General features: G+C 39.3%; 1 protein-coding gene across 1 annotated transcript in view; it reads right to left on the bottom strand.

Moving 5' to 3' along the window:
• The window catches only part of ABCA13 (ATP binding cassette subfamily A member 13), a 514,497-nt gene that overhangs the window by 190,547 nt on the left and 311,019 nt on the right, over positions 1-12,931 (bottom strand). Inside the window, 1 exon segment of the mRNA XM_023226480.1 lies at positions 2,923-3,012. Coding sequence (XP_023082248.1) covers positions 2,923-3,012 — 90 coding nt within the window.

The raw sequence follows: 12,931 nt of genomic DNA, 5'->3' as shown, positions 1-12,931 counted from the left end.
TGATCTGCCCACCTCGGCTTCCCCAAAGTGCTAAGGTGCATTTTAAATCTTGAAGAGAGAGGCAGAAGCTCTAAGGACCTACTGTCTTGAGAGTCACTTTCTGAGGCAGGAACTTACCTTAAAAGAACAAAAGCTCTCCACAAGAGCTACCCTGCTGTTGAGGTGACTGTTTTTTCTACAGAACTGAGAGCACACTGATGCAAATGGAGGAAGGCAGAGAGGTTCAGCAAGTTGCATGGGTCACACAGCCAACAAGAGTGGAGTTGAGATTTGGATTGAGAAAGACTGGTCCCATATTACCCCTCTATAATGATCCCTGGTATGCATACGCTGCTGATCCGTGGCCTCAACTTTCATCTTTACAGGCCCCTCAGAGGGAATCTGTCACCAGCCATGACAGATTCCAAAGATCCCACCTTTTGGCTAATAATGAGCCCTCTAGATTTTCCTGAGTACCAAGATGATCTATTATATCGCTGCAATCTAGTAACTTTCTTTTTAATTACAAAAATAAACCTTACCCATCTCCCCACTTGGCTTTTTAAGTTTGATAGAAATATAAGATTTGCTATCACTTTTGTTCTGTATTAAAGCATTAACAAGAATGGGTGAGGAAAGTGACCATTTTGTGTTAGAAATAGTAGGAGAATTCGACACTGAAGTGCCACCAGATGTAAGCCTTCTAAAATGAAGCTAAATATGTATATCTACCCATCAGCTTCTAAAAGTTGACAACTTTAACACATTTTAAATTTTAAATTATGCATCACCTACTACTGTGAGAAAACTCATATTTTAGATCAGATTTACACAACAGTGGATTTTTGTAGAGCTCTTCATTGTCTTCGTATGAGAGGGAGGTACAAATCAGAAGTTCAACATAGCACCCTTGAGTCGACACTCAGAGTTGAGTATCTCATCAGAAAAACAACCTATCAGTAGAATCTAATCTGTTATTTTTAAATGTTTCCTATAGTTAATTATCAAGTGATCGCCCAAGTCTTCCAAGGAGGTAAAATGTAGATATCATCAAATTCAACAACATTTTGCACTTACAGAAGGAAATCTACAGGTTTTAAGTAAAACTTTTTGCTTTGATTTGGGGTCCTAGTGAATCAAGCCCTATTTGTATAACATGGACATACATTATTATTAATACAAGTGTTCACAGCATCTTTTCATGTACCTCGCTCCCCTAGCCTTTTGTTATGCTGACCACAAAAATAGATAGAAATGATTAAACATAGAAATGAGTTAAGGATAGATTAGGTAGATTTCACAAAGAAAAGGGAAAACACAAAAACATAAATCCAGGAAGATAGAAGAAGAATGGACAGAGGAGAAAAACAATGAGGCTGATCTGCAGGCTGGGCTGAAGGGCAGGAGCTCGCCGAACAGAGAGAGGAGAGGAGGAGAGTTTGAGACTCTAATGCAACCCATGTAAAAGGAACTGGAAGTAAAATATGTGTCCAAACAAAATGTCCAATATGTTCTGCTGTCCTTTAATTATTGATTCCACCTTTTGTTTTTTCCCCTTGAAGGAGAAGGACTAGATAAAAGAATGTTTTTCTTTTTCTGACTGGTTCTTCTTTGATCCCAGGTTGGGCCAGGGCTGGACCCAGTGGGGCCCTACGTTACATTTCAACTTTCCAAAGGTAGATGTATTTTATACCCTGTGTATTCCATCAGAGAGGAGAAAAATAAAACATTACCACTGAAGCCTTAGTTAAATAAATTACTTTGTTTTGCAAAGACTAGAGTGAAGCAACATAATTAATTATCTATTAATTCTTTCTTACTGAGAACATTAATAGTTTTTCAGTCTCACACTAATTACCAATATGACTAATGGGCAAAATATGTCATCACAAATTAGAAAACATATTGCCAATGTTGTATTATTGTTAGATTTTTATATTTACTACTTAAAAACATACACTTCTGGCACTTAATAAATCATTATTGCTTTTATCACTTGCCTCATTTGCTCTACCCAGAACTGTAAATTCCTTGAGACCAGGGCCATATTCCACATTAATCTTGGTTCCTACAGCAGCACTTTACTTGTAGTAAATCTTCAATTTATAACAATTGAGCAAAATAAGAGGGAAATAAGTGTTTATACAGAAAGGCCTCCCTTTTCCAGGTTTCATAGAAAGGTCGTCACAGTAACCATGATTAAACACTAAAAAGATAACTTTCAAAGTAATTCACCCCAGATTGACGTACAGTACCGACCTTTAAATCTTTTAAATTAAAAAAACTATAATTAATTTTTTATATGTACAAGTATTCTCTAAAAGTAAATAACAGCTAATACATAATTCAGACTTAATTGCTACTTCATTGTTTTCAGCTTTGGGTTTTATTAAACAAATTGAATGCTATTAATTATTAATTTACTTTGCAATAATATAAAGCACGCATGTACAAGGGAGAAAAGGGGTAATTATGTAGCTTATTTAGGATCATTTTATGTGGTGATACCCATAAGGCCCGTTCAGTAATAACCTACTCATTAGGCTAATTTTTTTTTTTTTTTGAGGCGGAGTCTCGCTCTGTCGCCCAGGCTGGAGTGCAGTGGCGCCATCTAGGCTCACTGCAAGCTCCGCCTCCCAAGCAGCTGGGACTACAGGTGCCTGCCACCACATCCGGCTAATTGTTTTGTATTTTTAGTAGAGATGGGGTTTCACCGTGTTAGCCAGGATGGTCTCGATCTCCTGACCTCGTGATCCACCCACCTCAGCCTCCCGAAGTATTGGGATTACAGGCTTGAGCCACCGCGCCCAGCCTAAATTTTATTTTTTATTATAATGTAAACTTGTGACATGAAATAACCAATCATGGAGAAAAACGATCCTCCCAGGCTACAATGTTATCAGTTGGGAGTGTTCACTTTTGAAGAGAGCACCTGATACTTACTGGTCTGGGTTTACATCTGCACAGGGCAGATCTTGATCTCTAAACTTCCGCAGAAGAACATGGGTGAGGTCCAAGTCGTCGCCCCCACTGCTGCTGTTCATTGTGAGACAAAGGAAACAACGTGGGATTATTAGTGGCTCCCAACAGAGAACGGAGAACCAGCTGCTGACCTCACATTGTGCCCTAGTCAGGCTGATCCATCTAATGATTCCCAGTAAGTAAGATAAAGTTAATTTTCCACTGTTTTTATGGTAATGCCAAACAAGCAATAAAATTGGAAAATTCATTAAAAGTATAGTTTTGCCATCAGATATGCATATTTATAGACTTGCATTCACAGTACATTATTTTCCTTAACATTTTCACTTAATGTTATAACACAACCATTTTTCACATATTTGCATGGTTTTTAAAAATACATTTTAAAGGCTACATCATATCATATTGTGTTAATATATTAAAATCTGCAAAATTATGCCCTTAAAGTTGGAGCTCCAGTTGGGTCTGAATATTTGTTCTATTACATAGTCCTGAAATAAAACAATTTCTAAAGTAAGAAATAGCGTTTGGTTTCTATATGTGAGCTATATTGAGCTACATTTTCTTAACAAGAGATCCTCAACACAGAATCCTATGTGTGCTTTAAGTATACATTAAATTTTACTGGCACGCATCTCAGAAGTCTATTTGTAGTTCAAGCAGCATTACTGAAAGCCAAAACCACCAATGCTGAATTTCCTTATTGAAGACACCATCAGCAATAAGACTATTTATGTCACTGTGGGGAGTTGTAGAAACAAACCCTGTATTAAATTTCACACCTCAATAATAAGACAATCTTGAGAAAACATAGAGAAAAAGACATTTTAAGATTTTCTAAATTGGACTGAAAGAGAATGAGCTCATTTAATTAATTAAAATTCTAAATTGGTATTTAGAAAAGAGTACAGATTCATTACTTTTCAGAATTTACATTGTGTTAGTTATAAAATACTTTTTGAGTAAGAATCTTTGCAAACACTTGTCTCAAAAATTTAAACAATGATGTATAAGCAGCATTACAGATTATATAGATACACCTGGTGACCTCAATTCTTTTTGGAAAGAATTCTTTATAAATTAACAAATATACATAAATGATTCCTTTTAAAGAACTTAAAATACTAGCTACATTGAAGAAATGCAAGCACCAGAGGCTGGGAAGAATAGGGGAGCAAGAGAGATTGGTTAATAGATACAAACATACAGTTATAAAAAAAATAGGTACTAGTGTTCAGTAGCACAGTAGGGTGACTGTAGTTAACAACAATTTATCCTATATTCAAAACAGCTGGAAGATTTGAAATGTTCCCAAAGTAAGAAATTATAAATATTTGAGGTGATAGATATCCTAAATACCTTGCTTTGGTTAATACCCTGCTTTGGTTATTATACATCATATGCATGTATCAAAATATCACATGTACCCCATAAATATGTACAATTATTGTGAGCAATAAAAAAGTTTTATAAGTGAAAATTCCAAAAAAGAAAGAAGAAATGTAAGCAACCACAGAGTAATCTGCAACCACTGATTTCTCTAATTAATTTTTTGTTCACAGACAATAAATAAATGAGCCCAAAATATTTTTCTGAATTGCTATCAGCATTAAAATGCAGAAAGATCTGAGGTGGAAATGTAGGAGTTTCCAACCACGTCCTGAAGAACAAACGTAAGCTCAGTGAAAAGAAACTTCTCATTAGGCTACTGTTCAGCGTGACCTGTAACCCTACATATAGAACGGAACATTACAGACTCCCAATTTCTCTAATTCCTTTACTGAGCTCTCTAACATACCAATCTGATACTTTCTTTGCTCAAAATTTATCAATGGCTTCTTGTTACCTATGCGTCTTGAAACAGTATTTGAATCCCTCCACAGCCCAGGGCCTGTTGCTCAACATTTCATCCTGAACACGACATCCAGCCCAGCCTAGCCAGCACAGCCCAGCCCTGGAGAACCACTGTTTGATTGGGCAGATCTGCTTTTGAGGGTGCTGATCCCTCTGAGTCAGTATCTCCAACATCCTGGACACTTGATTGGAAGCCATCTCCAGCCTGACCTGGAAACCTTGGTTGGAACACTGATTCCACGACAAGTCCTCCCTGCCTCCTCTGCTCCATTTGTCCTGCCTGGTGGCCTTAGTACACATCTTCACTGGAGTTGAACTGGAGGCTTACCCTTGTTCTCATTACTGGAATGAAGTAATCCTTGAGGAAAAGGCACAATGCTTAGGGTAGGTGTTGGAACTCAGTAGGGTCTCATAAATGATGTGTCAAACAAGTTGTGATATGTTAAAAATACACTGAATTCATTGACCTCATCCTTAATCTCTATCCAATTATTTTACTTCCCTAAATCTGGCCCTTTCTGAAATTTACAACAAAGTTATGTCTCATAAGTAGGCAGTGTGACCTCTGTATAAACAGCCTTCAGGTTTCTAACAAATTAGGAAACACAAGCTTTTTTTAAAGTATCTTTGTCGCCACAAAATTCAAATGCTTTTTCCTAAACTATCCCTCTTTTGTTGCCTTCAAACTCCCGGCTATATTTTAAAGTACATCCCTATGTTAGAAACACTTGATATCTGTCCTTACTAGACTCTAGAAATTGAAAATTACTACCTGATTCTCGAGGAAGTTCATAAACAGAATCACTCTCTCTAATAATCATCTCTTAAAATTTAATGTGCACCAGAGTGACCCAAGGAGCTTGGCTGAACAAATGCACACTCCTAATGGGCCTTCCTGGTTAACAAGTCCCCACAGTGCTTCTGATTTAGACGAAGATCAAACCAACCTTGAGAAACACTGGGGCATCTGGGAAGACAGCAGCCTGCTCTCTCCCCTTCTTTCCTTCCTTCCTTCTTTCCTTCCTTCCCTACACTCTCACCTCCAATCTTTCAACCTCTCCTGATCTAACCAGCTTTTGGTGTTGATACATTTCTGGTTCCAGGTGAGGCCTTGGGCTCTGTGGGATTTACTGTTGGCCAAGCAAATTCAGGGCCATCATCCCCACAGGCCAGGCCACATATGAATGCAATGTGAAGAACAGGAGCAGAGCATCCAGGGGAAAGGACCAGAAAGGACCCATTCTGGGAAGTGTGCCCCTCAGAGACCTGCAAATCTCCAGCGACCTCAGTCTCCCCCCTCTCGCTGAACCTCAGTAGTCAAGAAAAAGCTTAATTAAAGGAGCTGATGCCTTCTATTCCTAAATGAGACAGAGTATAGGAAGTAAAGGTCCCCACCTCCCTGAACAAAACAGACATTACTGGCAGCCCAGCTGCTGCTCTACATAGGAAAATGCGCTTTGACTTGGAATTTCATCCAGTTGATAGGCAACATCCTTATCTGATCTGTCAAAACAGCAATAACAAACACATGTCCTGGGGTCCCAGCAACCAGAGAAAAACCCATACAATGCCAATACTTATGAGAAATAAAGGTGCTGCAGGAATACACAATTTAAAGTTAAAAACAAAAAAAAGAAAAACCAGCGAAGCACATGCCTACACAGGACTTTCTCAAACCAAGAAGAATGGCTTCCTGAAGATAATATTAGAGGTAGAAATTGAGTAAGATGATAGCCACTGTATAGATACAAACAGTGATGTATAAGAAATATCCACACAGAAGGAGGACAAAAAGGAAAAAGAAATCCTCAAGGAAAGATAAAGAATTAAAAGATGGATTTGGAAGACCCTAACATGAGATGTGATAGGAATTCTAAAAGGAGGTAAAGGAAAAATAGGTATGAAGAAATTAGAATAATAATTGAAGAAAATTACCCTGAACTGGCAGGATGCGGTGTCTCACACCTGTAATCCCAGCATTTTGGGAGGCCAAAGTGGGCAGAAAACCTAAGGTCAGGAGTTCGAGACCAGCCTGGCCAACATGGTGAAACCTCGTCTCTGCTAAAAATATAAAAATGAGCCAGGTGTGGTGGCACACGCTTGTAATCCCAGCTACTCGGGAGGTTGAAGCAGGAGAATCACTGGAACCCAGGAAGTGGAGGCTGTAGCGAGCCAAGATCACACCACTGTACTCCAGCCTGGTCAACAAAGTGACATCCCGTATCCACCCCCCTAAAAAAATTACCAAAAAAAAAAAAAACTACCTTGAACTGAAAAAAGACTTAAATCTGCAGTTTTGATGAGGAAACAGTAGGGGGAAAAAATCCTTTACTCCAAGGATAAAGAAGAAATCTTACACAATTCCAGACAGAAAAAGTTACCTATGAGTGGAAGAGACTCAGATAGACTGCTCAAATCGGACTTCATAATTGGAAGCTACAAAAATAATCCCCCTCATATCACTCCCCAGATTTTAGAACTCCTTAATGCCTCCCTGCACTGTGTTTGCAAAATAAAGTCAGTTCTCTTTAGAATGCCTTATAGCACCTGCCAGAAACCATCAAGGCTTCTGCTAGACTTCTTTCATTACTTTTCACATTTACTCACACTTCTTCCTTTAGAGAGAGTACGAGAGAAGAAACTTTCTCTCCTCCATGTCTGGAAAACACCTATTTATCTCAGAAGAAGCAATTTAGGGGGCATATAGCCTTAAAAAACCTTCCTTGACACCCCTAAACAGATCTCATGTGGCTTATGCACAACCCCTGCACCAAGTATCTACCTATAAGACTTGCCCATCTGTTTGTATGGACCATTTCTCTGCTTGACTGTAAACTTTCTGAGGGTAGAACTTATGGCCTTGTAAGTGTTTGTGGAATGAGAATTAGAGCCAGGAGGCCTGAAATGGATTCTGGGTCCTGTTTGTGCCAACCAAGGAGTTCACCCAACATCTGTGAATTCACTCTCTTCACAATGAGAATGTCGTCATCAGGGATTCTCTCTCTCTTTTATTTATTTTTTTCAAATTTCATCCCACTAAAAGGTATGACTACCAGCAATTCACAAATTACTGAATCTCAGGTGGGTTGAGCTGAAGAATAGTTCACCCAGGGTGAGGGGCCCTGAAGTACATCCTGAATGCATGGTTTGGTAGAGCATGAAGGATATACTTTCACTCATGGGTAAACATTTTAAAAACGCCTACTTGGTGCTGAACTTTGTCCCCATATAATGTATACATAATTAAGTCAAGCAACTAGTTTCAGCTATTTTGTTTACCATCTATTTTTTCCCACTGGACTGTAAAGGCATCATGGGTGAGTTGCATTGAGAAGGCAGCTTCTGTGCCATGACTGAAAGAAAGAATGTTCTTGGGGTGTCCAACTGGACATGCAAAGTCGGTCCAGAGTTTTGATGTTCCATGACCTGGACAAAGCCTGTTGTGAAGGCAGACCTTGCAGATGAGGGGAGGGCAACCAGAAAATGAGATTAGAGAGGCAGCCAGCACTTTGTATGTTATTCTGCCAGAAAAAAGGCTTCCAAGAGCCTACTGGTGAGTGTACTACATCCTCTCCATCCCACTCAGAAGCACAGATGATATATTAGGTCCATCCTAGTATTTACTAAGAATAAGAAGAAAAATAACTTTCATTGTATTTCTTCCAAACAATTGTCCAATTGCTTTCCATTCACTGAACTACTGAAACAAAGTGAAGCAGTCACTATCATCTCACGTGATAAAGATGCCACATACATAAAAGGAAGTTGTACATATATGGGGAGAAGAATGCAAATAATTGAAGATGTTCTCTATGAATGTTAACATCACTGGTTCATCAAGGATACATTTGTCACATCCCAGTGACCATTTTGCAACACCTGGTGGATGATTTTGAGATGACAGAACACCAATGAATATACACCAACAATCACTGTCAGTCTTCAATTAATTTAATTTCTGTTATACTTCTACATATAACAGAAAAGCGTGACTTTTACAGAACACCAAGAGATTCTACTGTAGGCAAGCAGCCGAGAGATTGGTCAAGTTTAGTGGTATTTGTTAAGGAAGACGTTGGAGGAAATGCTGTGGGTTGAATGATTTCCCTCCAAATGTCATGTCCACTCAGAACCTCAGAATGTGACCTCATTTGGAATGAGTTTATCCACATAGAATTAGATGAGTTCATACAGAATTAGAGTGGGTACCAAATCCAATATGACAGGTGTCCTTCTAAGAGGGAAATGTGGACACAGAGACAGGCAGGAGGAAGGCCACGTGAAGATGGGACACTGAGACTGGAGTGACGCTGCCACAAGTCAAGGCATGCCAGGGATCGCTTGCAGCCACAGAAGCTAGAGAGGCAAGGAAGGATTCCCCCCTGGAGCCTTCAGAGAGGACATGGTCCTGCTGACACTTTGATTTCAGACTTCTGGCCTCCAGAACAGTGAGAAAATACATTTCTATTAAGCAACCCAGTTTGCGGCGCTTTGCTATAGCAGCCCTAGAAAACTAAAAAAGGCACCCAGTTTCTGCTGGCATGCTAACAGGAGAAGGGGATGGTGACAGTGGGCACTTACTGACTACATACATCCACTGGCCCTCTTGAGTTCTTAAAGAACTGGTATAGCAACCAGGACTTGGAGTCCTACACTTGCTCCTTCTAGGTCTTTTTCTGGTTGGAGAACTATGAGAAAAAGAGAGAGAGTTTGGGGGTAGGAACAAACCCAGCAGACAGTGGGCCAGGGTCAGGTCCATGTTCAAGGAGGACTCACAAGTTTTTCTAATGCAGTGAACTTAGCAGTATATTTAGGAGCATCTCCTCTAGTAAGGACTAAGAGCCCCATCCCAGAAGATGAGGTCATGGAGTCTAAATATTCTATATTATTAATGTGTAGACAGCTGTCTTTCCATGCTCCATTTGTTTGTCTGCTGCCTGTCCAAGTTAATTTCTGGAAGACATTTTTGGTACATTTCATTTTCATTGAGTATTTCAATTTAACAAGGATTTAATGAAAGTAACCATTTCTAGACATGTTGGCAGGAACTAAAGGTACAGATATAAAGGAGGCTTGATCGTTACCCTCTAGGAAGTCTCCCTGAAGGAAGGAAGGCAAGAATCTCCAGCACTAAGTTAAGCCACAGTGACATCCACGCAACAATGACAGACATTCAGTTGAGAGAGCAGCCACAGAGGATCCCTGGAAGGGGGCATCCGAGCCAGATTTTGGAAGCATTCTTATTTTGCTGGGAACATTAGAGTGTATACAGTGGGAGTGGCAGAGGACTGAGAAGAGGAAGGTAGTTTCCATTTCCTTAAACAGGGAGAGATGCAGCAACATCATGTATGATTGTGTCATTCTGAAGTTTAGAGAATGAGATAAAGGGAGTGGCAGAGGCTGCAGAGGCACCAGGAGGACCTGTAGGGTATGCTAAGATGTGCCAATATCATCCTTTGGACAATATGGAGCTGCTCAAGGTTTTGAGCAGGTCCATCAGGTCTTACCAGCCTCAGATGTCTGCAAGTAGGCGCAGCCGTGTTCACACTGTATCTCTCAGAACTGCACCATCCTCCTCTAATTTCTCTGGGGCTGCCCTATGCTGCTCACCTCCACCCTGAACAGGCACAGAGGCCCTGCCACCCTTTTCTCACACTTCTTAGTGGGGAGGGAGAATTTCTGGAGCACCCTCAAAACAGCAGTCAGAGAGCAAGTTGATTCAGAATAAAACTGAGTCAGAAGCCTGAGTCATGAATGTCTGACCAGACCCCAAACCAGCACAGATATGCTCCATACTTCTTCTCCTTCCTTACAGTCTATAAGGTCAATGTGCTGTGGAGGTCTGGTCACAAAACAAGCGTCTTTACAGCCCTGTGGATGTCATGCCTTCACTCCCCACCTGGCCACCAAAGCATGTGAGTTGGAGACCACTGGAGACTGAGTTGCCAAAGCCCCAGGTTTGTTTGGGCCCAAGAAGCTCAAACCCTCTATAAGCTGAGGGGGTGTCATCTGTCCCCTTCATTTGTAGGAGGATTCAGGTAGAAGAGAACCTCTCTGGTGCATTTCTTCTGGTTTGTGCTTTTATGAAGATTTGTATTCTGCAAGAAATTTTTAGCGAATTTAATGTAGATATATAATTGCATTTTCTCAACTCTGACATTTTAGAAGCATAGGGTTCTATTGAGAATTGTCAGAACACTAATAAGATAAGATTTATATGTACCTTCCAAATCAGCACAAAGTTAATGCGTTCATGATTTTTGAAAGCTACATGCAGGCCTGAATTACGCACCTATCAACAGGGAGTTACCCTAAGGAGAAAGCGAGGGAGTGTAATGGCAATCCTATATGCTTTCCCAAGGAGACGGTTCACAGATGTTATAAAATCGGTTGTCCCACATTTGGAGCAGCAAGGATGGGTGCTAAGTGACCGTGGGTGGCCTGTGTACACAGGGAGTCAGGAGGACTATGAGATGTGAAAATCTAGGCCCCTTTGTGAATTACTCCTGTGCCAAGATTTAGACCATGGTGCTCAGATTCAATAAAGAAGGAATGGCCACATCATTTATCACTCATAAGAGGACACTTGAAAGTGGAAAGAGGCAAGTTTAATATAAAGGCAAAACAACAGGGGTTGTCTTCAGAGAAATCAAGGTACATACTCAGAGAGGATCCAGTATGCAGAAGAAAAGTTCTGAATGCCAGTGGAGAGTTCCTAACAACAGCAGTTACAGCGGCCATAAAATGGTAAAATGATGATAGTTGTTCTTCTCCTCCACTAATTTTTGACTATCACTGCAAACATTACTGATAACAGCAAAAAGCAAGAAAATGTTCCATCAATGTGGATGCTCTCTGGTAGCTTTTTACTTTTTCCTCATAAGTAACTAAACTACCATTCTACTAAAATAAAAACTGAGAAAATGTAAGCTTGTTCCTTTCTCTTTAGACAGAAATTAACCATTAGAAGTGGGGCACTTGCAGTCACTGATGGAGCAGGTACTATATAGCCTGTGCAGGCAGGACTCCTCTGTAAGGATGAGAAAATAAACCTCCAGATATGTGAATGCCTCTGTTTCATAATTTAAGTAACATTATGAAAAATTAGAAGAAACAAATATCTTACTTTAAAATAGTAACTCTTAGAAACAGAAGAAAATATTAAAATATCTTAATTCTCAGACTCAAAATAATTTTGAAGTGCATTACTTCTATAACAAATGAATACTGGGAGAGTAGGAAAAATGCTTTCAAATGAAAAATGTAATCGTCAAATTAATAATGCAGTAGAGAAAGTGAATGGTTATTTGAAGTCAAGTGAAAATGGTATCAGTGAAATAAACACCATGTAGAGAAATTCTCAACAGTCTCAGAAGAAAAAGACAAGAGGTAAAGTCGAGAGAGGGGAGGGGGTGAAGGAGAAGACAGTTAGAAGCAAAATATGATGTGGAAATACACGTATAGATGATGCTTAATATGTTCAACATGTAAAGTAAAATTTTAAATAACCAAAAAACTTTGAAAATATTCAACTTCAATAGTAATCAAAGAGCTGCCTAATAAAGCAATGAAATATCAGGTTTGGACTATCAAAACTATTAGTTGGAGTTTAGAGAACCGAACTTCCTTTCTCCCACTAAACTAGGGGTTTTGGTTTGTTCTAATTACACATATAACTACCACCTAGAACAGTACCTAGCATGTAGTAAGTGCACCATAAATATCTGTTGAAGAAAATAATCAATGACTTTATAAGACTGTTAGTTGGCACACATTTATAAGGGTAATTTGGCAATAACTACCGTAAAAATACTGATGCCTTTGCCCCCCAAAATTCTAACAGAAATATATGATGAGAAGAATAAGTAGTCACATAAATCTAACTAAACAAAGATTCTTATACAGCATTGCCTATAATAGGAAAATAAAAACAAATAAATAAACCTTTATATGCCCCCAAAAAGAGATTGTTTAAATAAATTAATGTGCCTCCAACAACACACGACTAAACAATCATTCAGTAGTCAGGGTACTGCAGTTTTCATGAGTAAAGTGGTCGTACTGATACACAAAATAAGAGATACAAAAATATTATGGAGTGTAAAAGAGTTACATA

This window comes from Piliocolobus tephrosceles, chromosome 8, assembly GCF_002776525.5.
Source record: "Piliocolobus tephrosceles isolate RC106 chromosome 8, ASM277652v3, whole genome shotgun sequence".
NCBI lineage: Eukaryota > Metazoa > Chordata > Mammalia > Primates > Cercopithecidae > Piliocolobus > Piliocolobus tephrosceles.
This window is presented reverse-complemented; position numbering and strand designations above follow the sequence as displayed.